Source organism: Apus apus, chromosome 16, assembly GCF_020740795.1.
Source record: "Apus apus isolate bApuApu2 chromosome 16, bApuApu2.pri.cur, whole genome shotgun sequence".
In the NCBI taxonomy this organism is placed as follows: Eukaryota; Metazoa; Chordata; class Aves; order Apodiformes; family Apodidae; genus Apus; species Apus apus.
In genome coordinates, this window is record NC_067297.1 from 14604926 (window position 1) to 14625844 (window position 20919).

The window sequence follows — 20919 nt, forward strand, 5'->3', positions numbered from 1 at the left end:
CACGTTCCCTCTGCCCGTGCCTGGAACGGATGGTAACTGACACACCGGCTTCCCTCGAGGAGAGCAGGAATCCACAAACAGGAAAATTAAACGTTGCCGAAAGACCCTCCCACAGATAAGTGGATTTCAAGACAATTCTCAGTAGACTCTGCCTATGAAAACGATTCTCATTCAAGTCTCGCAGCGTGAAAGAGGCCCCGGACCTGCTGCCAGGCTCGGGCCTGCGCTGGCTCAGTCTCCCAGGCAAAGGACTTGCAAAGGGCTGTGCCAGGCACAGTGCTGGGGCTCTAAGTGTCTTCCCAAGTTCTCAAGGATTTTCCTTTATTTGGTTTCTTAAAATGCAGGCCGAGTGCAGGCCCCTGCTGCTGCTCCTTCCCCATATGGCCAATGTTTGTCTGTTGTTTACTCAGCCAACTGCAGTGTGTGCTCTCCCCAAACCCCTTCTATGTTTATATCTGACTTCTTCCCACACTTGCTGTTCCAGAAGCATGTCTGGGAAGGGATCGGGACCCTCCTGCGTGCCAGGACAGTGGTGGTGCCTCAGGAACAGTGACAGAAGCCCAGGCACCCACCCCAGCTGCCTGTGGATTTACACGGGATGTGGCACCAGGCTGCAGGTCACCACCAGAGCCTCACTGTGCTGAGGCAGCCACCCATAAAACCTCTGCTGGGGGCTGCACCATCCCTGCCTCCAGCTACAGGGGATCAGCTACTTTAGACACATGCCAGGAAAGGTCCCTGACAGAAGTTACCACCAGGGTGACCACAGTGATTTCCTGCTTCAGAGCACCTGGTTCTCAGCAGATCAAAGACTTGCAGGGACTGTAGGGCAGTAAGAGGCTGCTGCGTCACGACTGAGGATGTGGTTTGTGTGTTCTGTCAGCATGGCCAGAGGCTGCACTTACACCACCAGGAGAATGATGACAGTGGAAACTCCTGAGACCATAAAAAAGTCAAATTCTATTTAGTTTAATCTGGTCTCCAACCCTTCCCCTCAGCACAAGGGCACTCTTCACGAGGGCAAAAGGAGGATTTAAATCAGCAAGTTCCAGCTGACATCTGTATGGGGAAAATACATCATTCCTTCAGCAGCTGGTTCTTCTGCAGAGCAGGGGTGGGACTGGGCCATCCCTGAAGTTTCTCCCACCCCCAGGTGTCCTTGGGCTGCAGACTACAACAGGACAGCGAGCAAATACTGACACTCCCAAAACCAGCTAAGAAAAGGAAAAGCCATTTCCAATCATAATTTCTAAGAGGAATTCTACCTTCTGCCACAAGCAGAGAGCGAGCTTCTCAGCAGCCCCTCACTGCCATGAGGAGCCAGGTCCATGCACGACTCCTCTGCGTCTCAGAAGCAACAGGCTGGGTGTCAGGGCCCAAGGTGTGCTAACAAGTTCTTTCCCAACTTCATCCTAGACCAAGAGACTAAAGTACTGAGAGAACTCATGCTTTAATAGACACTGAAGTCACAAAGAAAGAAGGCCAAATGCCTTAGCAATTTCAATAAAAATATGAAAATCTTTTTACATGGTAAATTTCATAATATAAAAAGTTTAATGCTGTCTGGAAACAGAGTTTTAATTTACAGAGAAAGTCCATATAGGCCAAACATGGCTAACACTGCATACAAGGAGAGCAAGGGCTGCTGCTTGAAGAGTCTTTGCTGACAGTCTGAGTTACCATCTCCAAGGCTCTTTCTGAAAGTGTTTTGCCACCGAGGGGCCAAATTTCCACACACATTCGCAGCCTTTCTGGACAGCATGGCAATGCAATGAACCCAAAACTGCTCAAAACCATGATTACCATCTACCCTGAAACCACCAGTGTTTCTGAACAGATTCACAGACATTCCTGTGCACCTGGATCTACTCTGCAACTTGAAAGAGATGTTCACAGAACGAGTTTGACCTTATGAAAGGAAATACAGCCCAGTGATTCAGCACCCCTCCAGTGCTTTGCTCCTTGAAGTAAGGTATGATTAAAAAGGACAAAGGCCAGAGTACAGGCTAACCAACAAAACCAAATTAAGCTGGATTTTGATTATATTGTTTACTTTTCACATTTAGCTGGAGCTAAAAACGGTCAACAGAAAATCTGTAATCTCACACAGTAAAACATACTGGGGAAAATCAAACTAAAATACATTCTGTGGCCTTGGGGAATGGTTGCATGTGGCAGGTTTAATGTGAAAGTGGATAATACCTAATTGTTATTGCTCACTGTATTTAGCAGTGTTGTCACTTGTACCATGCACAAATACAACAACGACAAATGCATTTAAACTCCACAGAAGGAATTCTAATATCAAACAGAGAACATGTTATTTTCATTTCCTGAATTTCTCCACATTATTGGGCAAACCTGATAAAACTTTTTTCCTCACAAAGGGGTTGTTTCTCATTCAGGGGGTGGAGGAGTGAGGCACGAGGTGTGTGAAGTGTCTCCCAGCCATGAGCAAGCATGCATCTTCATGGCTCCCATCAAGCCAATGGAAGTGCCCTGTGTCAAGTCAGTGGGAACATTTCCCAAAGGACTTGTTCTAGTGACACTCACCTTCCATATTTATACAACACCAATTTCCCAAATACAGAACTTCCTCTACATCTGAACCCTTCCCCATTTCTAATGCTTCCCCCACCCCCTTTAAAAAAACACAAACAACCAAACAACAGAAAAAACACCCCCCTGCCCTGATTTAGCTCTTTCTAAAAATTTAAAGCCAGTATGAAACTCACTGGCAGCATGAAAAGGGGTTGTACCAAAATGGCAATAGAGAATTTCTACAGATGAAAAGATCCTTTACTTATGGAAGTAAACTACAAGTAAAGAGGCTTATTTCTGGCATGTTATGCAGCACAACAGGGAGTATTTGCTGTTGCTATAAACAAAAAGCTGCCCACTTCCACCCTGGATGTTCCTGGGATGTCGTTTTAAAACAGTTATGCTGGTTAGAAACAGTCTGGGTTGCAGTCCTTCAGCAGTCCTGTAACCACAGCAAGTTGCACCATCAGCAGCACCATGGTCTGCACTATGGGCAGACACTGCACCCACTCATTCTGACCCACTATTCCAACTTTTCCTGCCAAATGATGAGAAAATGATATCTAGCACCAAACCATCAACAGAAAGATGTAACGTACAGACAAATAATTTGCATCACGTGGGCAGGAGGGATTTCCTCAGCTGCTTTGTTACACTGCACAGTGTAACACTCTGCTTGGCCTTCTGCACTGAGACTGTTGTGATCCCCCATCCCTAGCTGACAGGCTGTAACAACACAGCCCTAGGATCTTTGCCTTTACTGCTTGTGCTAAATTACTTGCAATGGCAAAAAGGGAAACATTCTCCCAAAAGCAGTGGGTTCCAGAATATTCTCAAAGCAAGTGTTTGATACATGCACCATGAGTAAGCTGAGCCTAAGTAACGGCACATTCCGGTATCAGGATTGAATACTCTGTCCTGCTGTCATGCTTTTCCTCCAAGATCCTTAAGAAAAATCACAAGTTATCATATCCATATTTTCAAGAAGAGCATCCAGACATAAGTGCAACAATTACCTGCATCAGCAACGTGCCCCTAATTCATTTACTGAGCTGACTGCACTCACCACTCAGTTGCAGGAAGTTGACTTCAGACCCGGCTAAAACTCGGGGCCTAATTAATGAAGCCTCACAACACCTCTGAGAGGTAGGTAGATAAGTATTACTATCCCCATTTAGATAGCAAGGGAAGACGAGGCATGGAGAGGTGAAGTGATTGGCCTTCAGTCACTCAGGGGATTTTGTGAGTGCCGAACAGAACCCACAGGCTTTGGTGATCCAGTGCTCCGACGTCATCGCAGGCGGCTCGGGAAGTGCTTGGATCTGTGTGTGCAGTGGGGCTGAGCTTCTGCCACCACCTGCCCACAGCTTTCAGTGCATGGAAATTACCATTTTGATTCTGATTTCATCACTGCATTCAACAGCCACTTAAAAGAATCTCCAACTTGATCCACAACACCTGAGGCCCATCCAGCCTAGGAAAGCTCACTCTACACATCACCCCGGGTGCTCTTGGCTCCTTCCTCCACAGGTTCTGCCTGCAGCCACTGCTTGCTGCCTCATGCACATGCTCTGGCTGCACTGACATCTGCTCAGACTGGTATATTTGCTCCAAGATAAACTTGCTTCCACAGGAGGGGAGAGGTTTGCAGACCTGCCTGTGATGAGCTATGTGGAATGATTTAGCAGGATTAGTAAAGATTGGGTCAGGTGATTCCTAAATCACATACACTGATGTCACATTCCTGCCTACTGTGGAACTGCAAAATAATGTTCTGAGCTTCAGTGTCCATAACCCTTTCCTGTGCACACTCAGCAGACAGAAGACACCTGTGCTGCCCAAACACTTGCCAAGATGAAAATTCAACCATCCTAACACTGTGTGCCAGAGAGACCAAAGCATTCAGTAAAAACAGAAGTTGTCTCTTTGACACACACTCACTACCTGAGGCTGAGGCTCACCTTACTCATTGTGCCCCAAACATTGATTTGAGCAGACCAACCAGCAAAGGATCACCTGAAAGGTTTCCCTCCAGAAGAGAGTTACTGGAGATGCAGGTTTTAGGACAGGGCAGCTCTGTCCTGTCTTTGCTTCACCAGCATCTAAGTGACGCAGGAGAAGTGCCAGTATCCTGCTGCTGTGGAGTTTTATTGCCCGAAATGTCTCATGTTTGGCTAATGTGGCAGAGATTATCTAGAGGTATGTTATCTTGTCCTCTCTGTCAGCCTTTGAAAGCAACCAAATAAATGGCTTGTACTTCTCCAGGCAGAAACTTTTGCATACTTTCTTTGTGGTACACATGGAAGTTCTGCCTCCTTTCACTTCCCTCTCCAATCCCTGATATGTATAATATCTATATAAATAGCCAGCTGTAAAACCTCCTGTTAGGTTAGAAATACAAGTAGGTGGCTTAAAAGCTTGTATTTTATGAACAGACAACTAGATTCATTGGACCTGTTGCTGCAAATACTGAACACTACTTAGAACCTGTTACCAAGTGGGTCTGGCCCTTCTGATGAGGGACACTAAAACCCTTCTGTGCACGGCCTGTGCTCCTATTCCAGGGACAGACAGGGCCACTGTCACACTCCTGTGCATTGCCAGCTGTGGGTATGACCACGGCTTCTCAGATAATGGTTCTGTATTGATAAAGGCAAGTGGGCAGAAGCAAATACTTTTACAAGACTAAGTCACGAGCTTGTACTCAAGGCATTTCAACATTTGGAGGAAGGAAAAAACCTTCCTGGTGACAAAAACTTATAACCATTCCCAGAGGGCAGCCTCAAGGGGCGTGTGGTTTCTGGGGTGCTGCTGGAAGGTGCAGAATGAGTTGATGTCACTGTGGTTGTAGTTTCAGGGCGTCTGTGTCCATTTGGGGGGTTCTTTTGTGGAGAAGCAAGGTGTTGCCCAAGAGACAGGTCCTTCAGTTCCAGCTTATCTGCGCTTTCTTCTTTGCTGTGCCGTGGAGATAAATTGAGCAAGCTGAGGACATCTTTTTTAGAAGTCATTGTTCCAGGAGCTCCTTGGAGAATCTTTATTGGGCCAGTGGAGTGATGGGGAGTGCTTTGCCAGAACATCTTTAAGTTGTGAATTGCTTGCACTTTTTCATCAATGGCAGCCATTTTTAATTTGTCTATGTCTGGGGCATCAGCTGGACTTGAGCGAGCAGAACCAGCTGAGGAATAGGAAAGAGCAGGAGATGGAGTGCTGCCACCAGGAGACTGATGCCCTGAGCTTGGAGAGATATTTCTGGGTGATTTAGAAATATGAGCACTGTAGGGAGAGCTGGGGTACTTCAGTTTAAAGTGAGGCTGCTCAGTTAAGGACCCATGTGAATCACAGCTTGGAGATGGCTGCCCACTGTATTGCCCTGTGCCTTCTTTGTGTGACATCTCCGATGCCGTAGGGCTGTTATAGCCAGAGCTCACCTTCTGAAGGGATGAACTCCTTGTTGGAGGCTTTGGTTTCATTGCCAGAGGTGAAGACTGGTTCTTCTGACTGGAGCTGACTGGGCGACTGAACGCGCTGGTCTCTGAAGATCTGAATGCAGACACACCTGCTGGGCTGGAAGCCCCATCATCTGAACTGTTGCTCTTGCCTATTTGGTTGCTGCTTCTCTGAAGACGTTCAACAGCAATGAGGTGACTCTGAGTTTCCTCCAGAATTTTCTGGGCCAACTCTTGTGGATCAAGCTTTGGATTACTGTCCTCCTGGGATTTGACAGTGCTGTCAGTCTCAGTGCTAGACTGGTCAGATTCCCCAGTATCAGAACTTGCAAGTTTCCCAACTTTTTGGAAAGGGGAATTAGGACTGGGAATAAGTGTCATTTTAACAGGTGAATTTGGAGTACTTATGCTCCCTTTGGAATTGGCAGACTCTTTAATGCCTCCAGTCTGACCAGCTTTGGGCTGTTTGTGATCAGGGGAAAATCTTGGTTTTATGTTTTCTTGGTAACTGGCCAAAGGCTCATTGCTGATTATAGAAAAACCTTCATACTCTTCCTCATCTTTGCTGGCTACAGTGCTGGCTGGTGGTGACAACTGGCTCTGTACTGCAGACCTGTGTGGATAGATATTCTTGGGCCTCTCAAAGTCCTGGCGTCCCCTGTGTCCCACTCCATCTGGTGTGCTCTCTGGCTTGGAAACAAAGCTCATGGAGGAAGCAATGGAGCTCAGGCTGTACACAGAAATGGCATCTGATGCCAGGCTGTCCGGACAGGTAGGAGAGAAGGGAGGGTTTTGATACTGGGGCACAGGGTTGGAAATGGACTGAGCAGAAGCCAGTGACTCCAGTGATGAGGAGCTGTCCAGGCTAAGGCGCTTGGGTAGCTCTGTAGAATCTAGAAAAGATGAAAAGAAAAAAGTACAAATATGCCCCTAGATACACAGTAAAATCAAACAAAACAAGGTAATGTTCTATCAGAATTCAGAGGAAATGCTACAAAACATGCACTCATACTCTTCAAAAACCACAACTACTACTTGGGTGAGAAAAAAAAGTGCACAGCCCAGGAAATCCAGGGGCAGGAACTTCAGTCCACTTGTCAATTCATTACCATTGTGTATCTTAAAAACAAGGGTGAGTTACACACCCTCCAGCTGCTGGATTCTATTTCCAGCTTTGGCCTCAGCTAAATCTCAGTGTTGATTTCCCATGTAAAAGTAACATTTGCTGCACCTGTTGTACGATGTATGATGTGTGTGACATGTGTGTGATGACGTGTGTTTGAGCTCTGAAAAAAAGGTTAAGAGTCTGAGATTTCAACAGAAGCTATTCTCATCAAATCACCAGATGACATAAGAGCAAAAACTACTGCAAGTAGCTTTACCAAAAAGTGCCAGCAAGGATTGAAGAGCAAAGTGCATGGTCCTCCTGTTAGCTTGTTTCCCAGTTTTCAGAATCACCTCCTCTTGGCCAACTTCACAAAGGTCAAAACCTGTATGGAATATGGAGCAGAAAATCACATCTGACAGGAAGATCTTATGTCTTCAACAAGTCTGACCTTATATGGAACACAAACAGGATAAAAAGATGTGAGATCCTGCAGTGTCCTGGGATGACGACTCTTCACCTACAATGCACAGTTTGCATTGTAGAAGGCCAGAAGCAAACTCAAAAGTGGGCACGCAAAAGTATGTGTTATGAACAAGAAGGAACAGGATCCTGAAATAAAAACTGGGGCTAAACCAACTGCACCAAGTGGCCGAAAACCCTGAAATGCATGTTCTGCTGACTCAGGAGATGTTTTGGTGTCTAAGAGAAAACTGGACCTTAACCCTGGCCAAGCAGCAGGAGCTCTGACATGTGAACTGGCAGAGACAAACTGCACTGTCAGGGCTTGCATCTGGAGGTGCAAAGACCAACCAGCTCCAGACAAATCCAAAGCTCTGAGTCTCATCACTACTTCAAGCCACCATATGAGACACTAGCAGTGGTTTTAGAAAGACAATGGAAAAAACTGTTTTCCTACCTAGAGCTGCCAGGAACTCATGACAGCCAGGTAGCCTCCAGAGCTGGACACTGATGGAAACCTGGATTGGTGCAGAGGAGAAATCTTGCTCCTTCTCACCTGCCTGAAGTTGAACCAGGACCTGATGCAGCTGAGGATAACAATACAAACATGAGCCATTTCTTACAACTCCCATCCCTGCTTTTACAACAGTCACAGCTGAGGAAATGCACTGCAGACACCCCTTTCCCTGTACTCCCAGGAAGTCAGCTGGTGCTCCCAAACAGAACAGTGAGATGAAGAGGGACAGTCCAGGGACAGCAACAATGGATAAACTTGAGCAGCAAAGGCAGGGAGAGAACAGGGTGAGGGTTGGGGGTGTGGCCAGTGGAACTGAGCAAGAAGGAAGCATGGCAGGAGAATCTGTGAAGTGAAAGAAAAAAGAGATACCTGGGGGCTGCTCACAGAATTATACTAAAGCCCATTCCATGACTGAACCATGCTCCTTATGCAAATCCCAAGAAACTAATTCTTAGCATTTAACTGGGTAGAACAAGTAATATGAAACCATGGAAGACTTTCCTAATACCCCCATAGCCTCCAGGAAAGAAGTTTCTCAACTGTACCCAAGGGACAGGAGTAGCAAAGTAGAGAAAAAAATGTGTTTATGAAGATCTGACACAAATTAAGGTGCCAGGACCCCATGTAATTCAAAACCACAGTCAGGGCAGGAAGGATGGGAAGTCAGCTAACCTCAGGACCACCCATCTCTCACAACCCACCAAAGCTTACAGTCTTTTTCCACAGTAGCCCTGTGGAGCAAATTCCAGGCCTGAATGTAGCTTGAAGACACTGCTCTGCAGTGCAGGGAAATTGGTCCAGTGACCACGGCACTTTATCCTGCACAGCAGTGTCATTCCCCAGTGCATGTGATACTCACCATTCCCACCATATTTTTAACAGCCTTCAGGCAGCAGATAAAAAGAAAGGAAGAGAGGAGAAAAGACAGAAAGAAAACTGGTTACTCTGTGCTACAAAATGCCTGTGAGAGGGAACCCTGCAGTGACACATCCACATGCAAAACAAATCCTGACTGCAAGATGCTCTATCCAGAGAATGAAGGGAGCAATGGAAATGGCCTTAGTGTGAATCAGGAGCCCAACACCATGGGAACAGGCAGCTGGACTCCAGGAGTGCCCAGCTCATTACAATCAGCTCAGGGACTTTGCAGGCAGGTTCTCAGGCCAACCCACACTCTGGCAGAAGGCTGAACATAAACCAAGCCCTTCTCTTGTTTTCTCCAGGGTACATTATTGGCACTTAATGCAGGCAGTAACCTCTCACTTTTCCTTGCACACATGGTAATACTGAAGTTCTCTCTTCTGCAGTTCCTGCCTCCTGTCTTGCTGTAAAAATAAGCATTTTCTGTCCAGAAGATCAGGCTCCTCACCCTATTACTTCACTAAGAGCACCTCCCCCTTGACACAATCAGTCACAGGGGAGGGGCAGGAAGCAGCACCCCCAGCTCAACTGTCAGTCAGTTCTGCTCCAGTTCTGAACAGTCTCCTGTCCTCTGGGATGGGCAGAGCCTTAGCTGAGAGGAAGCAGGGGGGAAAGCAAGTAACCGCAGAGGAAGGGACAGCTGAGCTGAGGGCCATAACTTGTAACTGGAGAGATTCTTGTGAAAAAGAAAACTCTGCCTGGGGCTTGGGCTAGAGAAGAACATTGGCAAAAACAACATCATACCCCTGCCAATATTTAGTGCAAAGGGCAGCTGAGGAGCTGGTAAGCACATCTTCTGTTACTTGTGTAGAGCATCCAAATAGTTTTCCTTGGGTGATTTAATCACCTGAGGAAGAAGACAATCATGAAGTAATCTCCTGGACACTATATCACATTCCAACCTATGGGAATGTTGTCTTTGTACTCATCACATCCTTTTCAGTCTGGGCCTCCCTCTGGTGGCCACAAGGAAAAAAATAACCCTGCTATTCCACTGCAGAAGTCTCAGGCAACGACAAAAGAGCCAAGGCAAGGAAGCAAAATGCCATCAAGGACAAGACATGGGAGATGCCTCACACAGTCCTGTAGCTTGTGACAAGAAATCCTTTCATTCAAGCAGACGCAGAAAAATAGGCTGCTTAGTGGCTAACAGCCACACTGGCTGTTATTTTGCATTTTGTGCAGAGAGACTCAACATAACAGAATGAAGAGGGGCTCTCTGAAGTTACACAGAGATAATCCCACCATGGTACTTCCCTACAACACTTTTGCATGCAGAAAAGAAAGTGAGATCTTTGTCCATTCACTACGTGCAGTGTGTTCACCTACTATAGCAGGCAAATGATCAAGGTAAACTTAATTAGAGGATTAATCAGGACAGCAAGAAACACATAATGGAAAGCCAGCCAGGCTGGAGGCACAGAGGAAGGTTAGGTTAGGCATGCTGGAAAAACTGGGGAGAGGGAGGAATGTGAGAGAGATAGGGGGGTGCAGGAGGGAGTCCCACAGCCATAGGCAGCACTGCCTCTCTCTTACAGCCCAGGACCTTGCATCATCCAAAGTCAACTATACCTTGGGACTCTGGTAATTACAGTGGACAAAGATCAGCCAACATGGGCCATAGCCAGGATGGCCAAATGGCAATTAGTGGTTCTGCCTAATTTGCCATGTTTTGCTGCCCCCTCACTGCAGTAGGCATCACTTCTCACTTCTGTCATTGACAGGGAGACCCAAGGCCATGCAGCCCAGTAACATACCTGCATTTTTCTCTTCTGGACCCTTTCATTCACACAAACAGCCATGTTTAGAATATCAACCCTGAAGTCTCCTAGCAAGCTCTGGGTTGATAAACCAGGGCATAAACCATTCTGTGCATTTCTGAATGTACTGACCTGGGAAGAACCATTCGGAAACCGGTACTGGAGGAAAACCTCCTGACTCACCCTGTTAATAAGCTGTTCTCCTGTTTCTGAAGCTGTGATAAGTTTACAAAGTGCCTGAAGTGCAGGGTTAGGCAAACCTGAAAAACATCGGCAGAAACAGGGATTGTTCAGTATCTGTTAATCTTGACTGCTAGAAATAGAGCAACCTGAACAGAACACAAACTCAGAAAATTCCTAAAAGCTCTCCCTCACATCACTGAAGAGTTCTGGAAACAGCAGTAATTTACAGAAAGCAAAAGATTTTCCCACTCTACATCTGATGATACATCTTCAGGTTGAGAGCTGGGAGAAAGGAATAGTCCCATCATGCTTCTCAGATATTGGATACAGTGGTAAATGATCCCCATCTGTGACAAAATTTTCATAAACACTTCTAGAACCTCTACCCTATTAAATACTTTTATTTCTTTCATGTAAAACATCAGTCATTTTACAGACTTGCATCCAAGAAAGGCAGGGAAAGGTGGGCATCTGCTTGGCCAGATGGGGACAGAGCCCAGAGCTGGGCTGCTGCTCACCTAGGAGGGACTGGATGGTGGTGCTGCACTGCTGCAGCCTGTCCCCAGGGTCCGAGGTTGGGAAGAAAACTGCTGCTGGGAGGCCACTGGCTGCAGGGTCCAGCCGAAATCCTACTGCAGTCAGGAGTGCCTGCCAGCCTGGAATGCCACCAACTTTATTCTCCACGCTTTGCTGGGAGGTGTACATGGAGTTGTGCTGCCCATTCTGGATTCGCTGCAGTGATTTCTCCACCTTTGAGGAAAGTACAGCATTAGCTTATTTTCTAAGAGGTTTTTACTAACTGCTTCTTTTTACACAGTAAAGAAGCAGGGAGAACAGGTTGCGAGGCAGCAAACCCCACGTGGAACCTGACCTGTCTTACACAAAAGGGTGTGAGTGCCCATGACAGCAGAGGCTCCAGTAACTCAGCAAAATCACTGTGGTATCTATATTCTCTGGGACGGTGGGGAAAGTAATACCACCAGTTTGTGACAGTTTCTGTAAGCCTGGCACCTGGGTTTCTCCCCAAGAGATGACTCCGGTTTAGGTTCCAGTCTCACACACACTACTCATTACCAGGCTGCAGCTATCTGGTAAACAGTAGAGAGAGATGTGTGTCCACAAAACCCAGCAGCTGAGATGACTACCAATAGTCACAGGTTTCCATCATCCTATGGATACTCCATATTCCCATGGGACCACAGAAGACACATTGGAAAGAGAAGTATTGAAAGTCATGAGAGATTATTCCAGTCATCTGGCAGTTTGGCTTCAGTCCTGCTGCTCCCCATAACAGGCTACTGGCACATCTGGGATTAAAGTGCCTCTTCCAAGCGTGCGAGGAGACAGCAGTCACTGTGCTCTGCATCCCCATGGATGCAACATTCATAGCTGTCTTCTTGTATAAACAATTAAGCCCAATTATTATCCCATTTTTAAAGCAGAGACCAAATTCAACAGCTGAGGGAGGATTTTGTCACAATACAATGCAAGACTTGGCTTACTCTGCCTCTTTTTGCTCCAGACACTCCATCAGGTGTTCCAGTCTTTTCACACTGACCCAGAGTTTCCACAAGAGCCTCCCTTGTGGTAAGGGAGAAGGGCTGAAGGTATATATTCAGGTGGGAGTGGCTATACATCAAGGTGTTTCTCTTCCCCTTAACACCCTTTACAGATGCACACACTCTGCATCTGTGTAACTCTCCAACAAGGGCTGCAATGCCCCTGTGCTGCTGCATGTGGTCGTGTTTCCTTTCCCTTACCAGATGTAGCAGGACACGCAGAGCATCTCGTGCCCTCTCAGGGTGCTGCAGAATCTCAGTCAGGGCCTGTCCTACTAGTGAAGAAGGGCTGTTCAGCTTCATATCACTCCCAATAAGCATGAAGCCTGCAGGATTCAGAATAAAAGATGCTCAGTCTCCTTTTTTTACTTAAGATGTTCAAAACAAGCAGATATCCTCTGCCCTCTTGGACTAAGGGAATTATGGTTTACTGCACCCTACAGGGTGATATTCTCTTTCCAGAGCAGCTGCCCACTCCCCACCCAGTCCCATATACTAAATTTCCAGAAAGCTTCTAGATGCTTCTTAATGTCCTCCTCTATTACATCAACAGTGTTTTTCCTCTTCAAGCAAGTGGACAAACTGTATTGAAGTTAAACTTGTCCTAGCACGTGCCACATCTCCTTTACAGCAGTGGAAATCAACAGGAGCTGAACAGCCATCACAGAAACTGACCTCAGGAACCCAAAAGCTTTCCCCATCTTGGTTAGAAACCCATCTTGGCTTATGTGCCACCTAAATGCCAGATTCTCCAAATGTCAGCACAAGGAGCTCTGCCTGACCCTTCTCAACCCCTGCAGTGAAGTCAGTGGCTGCCTGTCCTTCATCTGGTGCAGGGAGACACCATCAGGAGCTGGAGGAGAAAGTCACGGATGTGTGGAATGAACTTGCTTACATACCATGGAAGGGGCAGTAGTAAGACAGGCTAAGTAGGTGGAAGCCTCTACCTGGTGGTGATGCCACGCCCCCATGTCCATGCTCATTCCTTTTTGCCTAGGAAGCAATCACTTTTTCTTTTTTTTTTTTTAATGCTCTTTCCTTTGATACAGAAGAATCTTGGAAGGAACACAAAATAAAGTGCACTGTGGACTGTAGCTGAATTCAGCTCCCAACTGCTATTGTCTGAAACACATCCTAGTGCTGGACTCAACAAGCCTGAAATCACTCTGCAGACTAACTCCAAGTTCTCATTTTAGCAGCCTCTAGTGAGCATCCCACTCCTCAACCTACACACAGTTCACATCAGAGCCACATTCACAACAGCTTCCTGATCTAAAAAACACGGTACTGCAGCCTGCAAAAAATACCCGTTTGGGGAATGCCTACAGCTTTCATAAATCAGATTTGCACTGGGAAAAAAAAATGCAGGTTATTTGTACATAACCCTGGAACAACACTGTTAAATCCAAGATTTTGTCCTTCTGAATCTCAACTCACTCGTCTGAGAGGAAGCAAGCACCAGCATTTCATCCTGGAGCTTACACTGTGGAGAAATTTTGAGTGAAAGGATGGGAAACCCTTCTAAAAGGGCCAGAGGTGCAAGCCCTGTAAGGTTTAGGTTACAGAAATCACAGCTACTGGTTGCTGCTGCAACTTCCAGAAGCACTCTCTTGCCTCCTTGTCAGAGCTTCACTAATTCTCAGTGAGAAAGTTCTGTAAACTTGCTCCAGCTAACTCCATCCCAAGCACACAGGAAACTTGACCCTGTAGGGTTCAAACATAGAGCTATTGTATTGCACATTATTTCTTTCCAGTCATGAAACCATTGTGAGGAAAAACACTTCACAATTGCTTTAGATTATATCAAATCTGTAACCCACTTCCTACACACAGAGAAACACTGCTGTTTTCCGTAACATTGACAGTCAACCACATTCAGCTGAATCAGAATCTGAAATGCAGGGGCCAAACTCTGGGAAAGCAGAGGGCACATGCTGCTCCCTGCTAGCACCACTCCTTGCTTAACTCAAACAGCTGAGAGGAAAAGCACCTCCTGGAAAGCCCATCTTGTTTGTCAAAAATCAGATTCTTCCTACCTGCCCAGTTGGATGGATGGGAGAACTGCTTGCTGCTCTGCACAGTTTTCATTGCTTCTCCAAGGGCTGCACTGGCTTTCATCCCGTTCAAGAGGGAGGAGTAGAAGGCATGAACAAACATTTTGGAAGCAGCCACAGGAACAGGCCAAAGTGACACTAGGACACACTGAGCCCCAGCAGCCAGGAACGCTCTTGTCAAGCCAATCACTCCATCAGCAGTGACTTTGCTGCTGGATTCTTGGTAAGAGCCAAGAACCACTAATTTGACAGGAAGCCGCAGATCCAGGACATCAGCTGCTGTAAGGAGAAACTCCTGAAGAGGAGGACAGTCTGAGATGCTCTCCACATCACTGGCATCATCCTGCATCCGAAGGGATTCTGGAATTGTGTAGGGGTTCCCAAAAGAACTCTTGCTGCTAGCTGGATTGCTGTCAGCATTGGGTGTCAGGACCAAAGCAGCCAGTTTCCAGGAGACATGGGTTGCAAAGTGGACACATTCTGCCTGAGTTAGAGCACTCATGACCCTCTCCTTTGTCGCTGCAGAGCCAACTAAAGGCTGGCAGCCAAGTAACTCCGACACCATATATGCTTCCTCCTCTGCAGAGGGCATAGGTCCCCACAGCCACCTGTCCATCACTGCTGAAGGGAGCTTGGGATTCCCTATGACAGCTGCCATTGAGGTAGAACTGGAGTAAGCAGGAGTATTCTTCCTTGCATGGGACTAGAGAGAGAAAGAAAATGGGTTCAAAGATCTGTCAAGACAAGCAGAACACTGATCAACAAGAGCAGATGTGACTTAGGGCATTCTCCCTGGAGACCCGGGTCTTACAGATGCTAGTGCCAAACATTAGTGTGAAGGCACTTCTGTGGCTTTGGCTTCTCCTTTCAGCTTCAGCTCAGGAGACACTATTTGCCTTCCCCACATAGAAAGCTACAATGCAGGTAAGATACCAGGAATGTGAGAGGACACTTGCCAAGGAAGCTCAGTATTTATCACAAACACCTACATTTCTGCAGCCTGCCATGTAGTTTCACACCCCAGGACATACTTTCCTTTAAATGATGATATCCAAATGATCCATTCCCCTTGTCCCTCCTGGCATGCCTGGGGCTGTGGTTCTGTGCTGCAGGAGCTACCTGAGAATCTCCTTCACAACAGTGGGGCTCAACGTGCTCATCAGAACTGGGAATGCCTTGGGAAGGTGGGACACTAGCAGTTCTATTCTTGAGTTTGGCACAGCAGGACAGAGCTGCTGCTATTCCAGTATGTATAAGGGACCTGCACCCTGCAGAAGAGGTTCCATGAGAGAGAGGTTTTATAAGGCAACATCAGACCTTGGAGCTGGAATTCAGCGACTGGATGGACGGCACCGCGATGAGGCTGAAGCGCTCATAGAGGTACTCGTTGGAGGAACTGCCCTTCAGGAGAGCAAAAGGAATGAGGTACAGTTCTCCCTCCAGAACCAGAATCAGCTGGCGGTGGCGACCCACAGGCCCACTGGAGTGCATTAAACCCTGGAAAGAAAAGAGAAGCAGTTTGACCCCTTCACTCCATCAGCTTTTCAAGCACCAGGCTCTAGTCTGACCATGCAAATGAAGACTGCCTGACTCATTCCAAATGAATTCCTGAACTAGCTTCCACTGTCTCCAAACATTACTTCTTCTTGATACAAATCCTGGGGCTTCAACAGGACAGCAGTAAAGGAAGGATATTTTTCAAACACTTGGCTTACATTTCATAAATAATAACCACCAAATCCTCTGAGGTGCTAGCTAGATACATTCTTCTTGGAAGAAATAACATCCATGTTCTACCTCTTTTCTGTTATTTATCAAACAGTACTCCTTTTAGTACCCCTGCTTTAGAGCATGATTATTTCAGCTGAATCTCTAACAGGGGAGAGAAGAATCTTCCTTCTTTTGCTGCCAACAGTGAACTACTACTCTGAAATGTCTAATGGAAACAAACTTTTGAAACAAGATGGGTGCAGCAGTAATGTCAGAAAATCCTGAAGTGCAGACATGTCAGATAATTAGTGCAACAGAAAAGGATATTGTGCATTTTGAGGGTGAATATTATTACCCACGTGAAGTTTTATCTATAGAGCTCAGACAAATACACCCTGGTCCATAACTCACAGTTCTTCCTCTCCCCCAGTCTGGAGCAGACTTCCAGACTGCACTGTGATGCACTGACAGCTGATGATTGATTTGAGATACACTGATCCCACCTCACTAGCATCAAAGAGTAACAGGAATTTGCAGTCAGTCTCAAGCCTTAGTTATCAGGCAGCAGCAAAGATGAATGAACATTACTAAAGAAAAAGATCAGTCCAGTGGTCTCCTCCAAGGGGAGTCTGGAGCAAGTCAAATACAAAAAAATAGGTCAGCTCTGAGGGAGAACATCAAACAGTAGGATGTTGAAGAGAGACAGTGAAATGCTTTTAAAGGCTTTGTGCCATTTGAAGTGAGAACAAAACTGCTGAAGGGTAAGAAAATTTTAATTTAAAAGGAGTAAAAATAGTTGCTGATCTCTTGCTGTTTCTCCTGCCCTCCTTACAGCTCTGGAGCTCACCCTGCCCCACAGCCTGGAGGTGGAGATGCAGGGCAGCTGCTGACACACAGCAGCCTGGGGACCCTTCCTGCAAACCCCCTCACCATCCTGACACAACCCACAGCCCCCAGGAGCCCTGCCCAGCACTCCCTGCCTGGGGTGAACCAGCATTCCTGTTCTGCAGCTAAATTTACCAGCCTCCTTTCAGCCCTGCCTTTCTGCAGAGCCCGAGTTGACAAGCAGCAGCTTCCCACAAGGTCAGGTGCTGCTTTCCAGAAACGTTTTGGGTTTTTTTGTTTGTTTGGTTGTTTTTTTAAAAAACATGTTCCATTTTACTTACTGCTCTGGGAGCTTTAGGTGTCAGCAGCACAATCGGAGCATCTAAGCCATAGTGACATGTGCCTAGCGAACCTTTAATTTGTCTGTAAAACTCCTAGAGATTAATGCTCTTTTCCTCATGATGGCTGTATGTGCATTACAGAAACAGAAATATAACTATGAGGATAATTTGTGTTTCTTATTTTCCAATAATTAATTTTAGTGTGAACTCTTAACAAAAAAGAATCTCTTCAGTGAGAAGGAGAAAAACATGAACTGCCAAGCACAGGAACGTGAGCTCTGCTCCACAACAGCAATGCCAGCCACATGTGATTTGTCATGGAGGTGGAACAGTCTCTGGCCCATCACCTGCAAGGAGCACAACTGTGCAGGGTCAGGAGGCTGACAGTTGCTGACTCCTCACTTGCAGTGACTGACACTGCAACTGGAAGCTTCTGGTCTAATGGGACTTTCAAACCCCACACAAGACCTGAATTGCATTTTCTTATAAAGCTGCTAGTAAGGACCCTGTATCTGCTTATTCTGTACTCTCCAAAAGCCCTGCCAAGCCTTTCAGTACCCCACTGGAGCCAGCTCTGGGCCTTGGACACCCACTGCTTTTTCTCTCTGACTTATTTGTACCTAGATAAGAGCTGCTGATTTTGCCAATTCGTGAATTATAGAAACACTTTCTGCTAAGGTTAATCAAAAACATTATACTTTGACAGATGACTGACTGGTATCAACAGAAACATCCCTTGTTTCCACCTCCCAACACACCCAGTCTCACCATCTGGAAAGACCACGTAGAAACCACCATACTTCAGATGCAACACCCAAGCTGCCTACTCTAGCTTCCCTGCACTGAGAGGGGATTTTGGTAAGTGGATCACTACATTTGTCAGCACCAACAGCTTACTCCTTCCATAGGTCCTATCAGTAAGTCGTAGAGCGCACGGAGTGGGGGCTTGGTGAAGGAAGTCTGCCTCCTTGGAAGAGATGATGTTCCATCCTTAACAGGAGACATGGTACTACTGAACAGACTGGTCATGCTCTGACAGCTCCTGTGGGCAAAAGGCAAGTGAGAAGTTAGTTGCAGGAATCTGAGGACCACTAACAGGTTGCCCTGACCTTCTAATATTGATGATGAGCCAGGCCCTGTCCATCCAGAGGACTCTGGTCTGTAAGATGCATCATGGCAGGGCTTCATTCTCTTGTACAGCTTCATACCACAATGAACAATTACATTATCAGCAAGGTGAACCAGCTGCAGTCACCACATCACATTGCTATGGAGTTTCTCTATAAACTCAGGAACCTGAAGTGCTGTTCACAGTTTTCACTGCATACCTGTATATTGCAGTTGTCTGCAGGCAAACGTAAGACCCATCAACCACGGACCTTATCACAGGAAGATGAGTTTGTGCAAAACCCAAGTGCAAATCTAGCATGCAACAAAAATAAAATATTGCAACAGGCAAACAACAAGACCTGAAGATTACACCTGCACTTGTTGTCCCTCCTCTGAATGGCTCCATGAAGTCAGGTGTGAGAGCTGACCTGGAGCCCATTTCTGCCATCCCCACAGACCTCTGCACGTGCTCTCCTGCCATCACTGGCCACCAAACACCATCACTCTGAGGAGACTGAGATGGCACGGCTACAAAAAGTTATCGCCCTGTGGAGGAAATGAAGTTGCCCCATTCTGGTCTCACTAAGCCAGCAGTTGTGCTCCCCAGAAAGGTTATCCTTGGCTTGGTGCCATGAACAGCCATTTTATTTGAAAATGGTAAGTTTCCAGAATGTTTTAACAGGTGGGCCTTAAAGAAAAGGTGGGGAGGGAAGTAAGACATTGAGCAGTAATCGTAATGCGAGGTCTGAAGTGCAACCAGAGTCACCACTGGGGCTGACCAGTAATGAACACAACAATCTCAAACATAAAAGGCCACCCATGAGGCAAAACACATCCTGTTGTCCTCAAGGTGCTTCACTGCAGCTGACTGAGCCCAGCACACTTTGCAGTGCTCAGTTGTTTCCATCCTTCATGTAGCACAGATTTTAAAAATCAGATCAGGAAATAAACCCCGTGCCTTTCCACCCTCAGGCATTTCTAGTGCCCTGAACCCCAGGCTCAGAGCACAGCCCTCCCGGATATCCCGCCCCAGGCAGCAGGAGCGGGCAGAGCTGCAGCCCAAGCACAGCCCGGACCCCGTTCCCAGCAGGTGGCACTCGCCAGCCTCACCTGCGGCTTTCTGCCACTTCAACACTAATTTATGGCAGGGAATAGGGGCTTGATTACTCTCATCAGCAGAGCCTCCTTCATCTTGGTTTCACAGCCAAGCAGCTCTAGATTTATTCCTTCACCACTCGGATTGCTTTTTATTAGAACAAGACCAAGGGAACATCATAAATCTTTCACATCTCTTGCCTGTGTGTTTGCGTAAACAAAGAATGAGAAAATCCATAGGAGGAGGACAGATCTTTTGTAGCAGGCAGAGCAGACCTGGAGCCCTGGCCAGCCCACTCCCCTTCCTCTCAAATCAGTACTGGCCAACACACAGGTCCCCAGGTGGTTTGTCAGGCACTAGAGTTCAGGGACTTCAATGGGGCAAGAGGGAGACTTTTGAATCTTCTGGCCAAATGCCCCTCCACAGAGCACCAGTGCTGGCTTCTGGGATGCTGCACAGACCATTTCTACCGTGCTCTCACAATGTAGAGGGGTCCCCCAGTTCCTGGAACAGGAAGCCCCTGCACAGGCTCTGCAGTGCTGCTTATTTATGACCCTTTGTGTAAGGCAGCCTGGCCTGCAGTCAGCAGGGGAAACAGCAGAAGCTGGGCCCAGGGCTGCCTGCTTGTACCAACACCAGCTCTGCTTCCGCCCTTTGTTTTGGAGATGAAGAACAAAGCACCGATCCCACGGCAGCCTCAGAGAAAGGGGGGAAAGCCCATGTCATGCAAGCCTGCAGCTCAGACTTGCCTGGCCGAACACCAGCCCCGCAGGGCCTGACTCTGCTTGCAGAGGACGAGGGTGGCTGAGCAGGGGCAGGAGGGGGCTCAGACTGCAGCCAGCACCCAGCTGCTCTTGCCTTGGCACTTGTTGGGACTCTGGATGAGTCAAACACTACTCATGACCAAACACAGCCACTGTGGAGGGCTGGCAGTCAGACTTAACTGCTGCAGTGGTCTGACAGCCTCAGGACAATGAATGTCCATCGGGCCTGCCATTCTGCGAGCCTTCCTCAACAAGAGCCTTCCTAAAGATGCAGCCCCACATTCAGGGCCTTGGCACACTTGCAGTACCAAGCTGTGGGAAGCTCCAGAAAACATTCAGATACGAGCTCCCTGTGGCTGCTTTCAAGGATCCACAATTATCTCCAGAACCCACCAGTGGTTGCACAAAACCCACAGACCACCCAGCACTCTCTGCCTGTGTGGTCTGTACTTGGGCAGCTGCAGCACTGCACCCTGTACAATAGAGAACCAGACAGATAAGAGACTCTCCAACCACTGCTTTCCT

At 47.1% G+C, this 20919-nt stretch overlaps 1 protein-coding gene across 4 annotated transcripts in view; it reads right to left on the reverse strand.

Annotated features, from left to right (window-relative positions):
* Positions 1 to 1431: 1431 nt before the first annotated feature.
* The window catches only part of TTC28 (tetratricopeptide repeat domain 28), a 114568-nt gene continuing 95080 nt past the window's right edge, over positions 1432 to 20919 (reverse strand). For 3 of the 4 annotated variants that reach the window (XM_051633795.1, XM_051633797.1, XM_051633798.1), the window contains 10 exons: positions 18322 to 18466; positions 15866 to 16045; positions 14531 to 15251; positions 12696 to 12820; positions 11454 to 11685; positions 10936 to 11012; positions 8931 to 8954; positions 8012 to 8141; positions 7370 to 7477; positions 1432 to 6880 (listed from right to left, as the gene is read on the reverse strand). In XM_051633795.1, the coding sequence (XP_051489755.1) occupies positions 5256 to 6880; positions 7370 to 7477; positions 8012 to 8141; positions 8931 to 8954; positions 10936 to 11012; positions 11454 to 11685; positions 12696 to 12820; positions 14531 to 15251; positions 15866 to 16045; positions 18322 to 18466 (3367 nt within the window). In that variant the 3' untranslated portion in view covers positions 1432 to 5255. The remainder of the gene's footprint in view (positions 6881 to 7369; positions 7478 to 8011; positions 8142 to 8930; positions 8955 to 10935; positions 11013 to 11453; positions 11686 to 12695; positions 12821 to 14530; positions 15252 to 15865; positions 16046 to 18321; positions 18467 to 20919) is intronic. The other variant, XM_051633796.1, reaches the window with a different exon arrangement.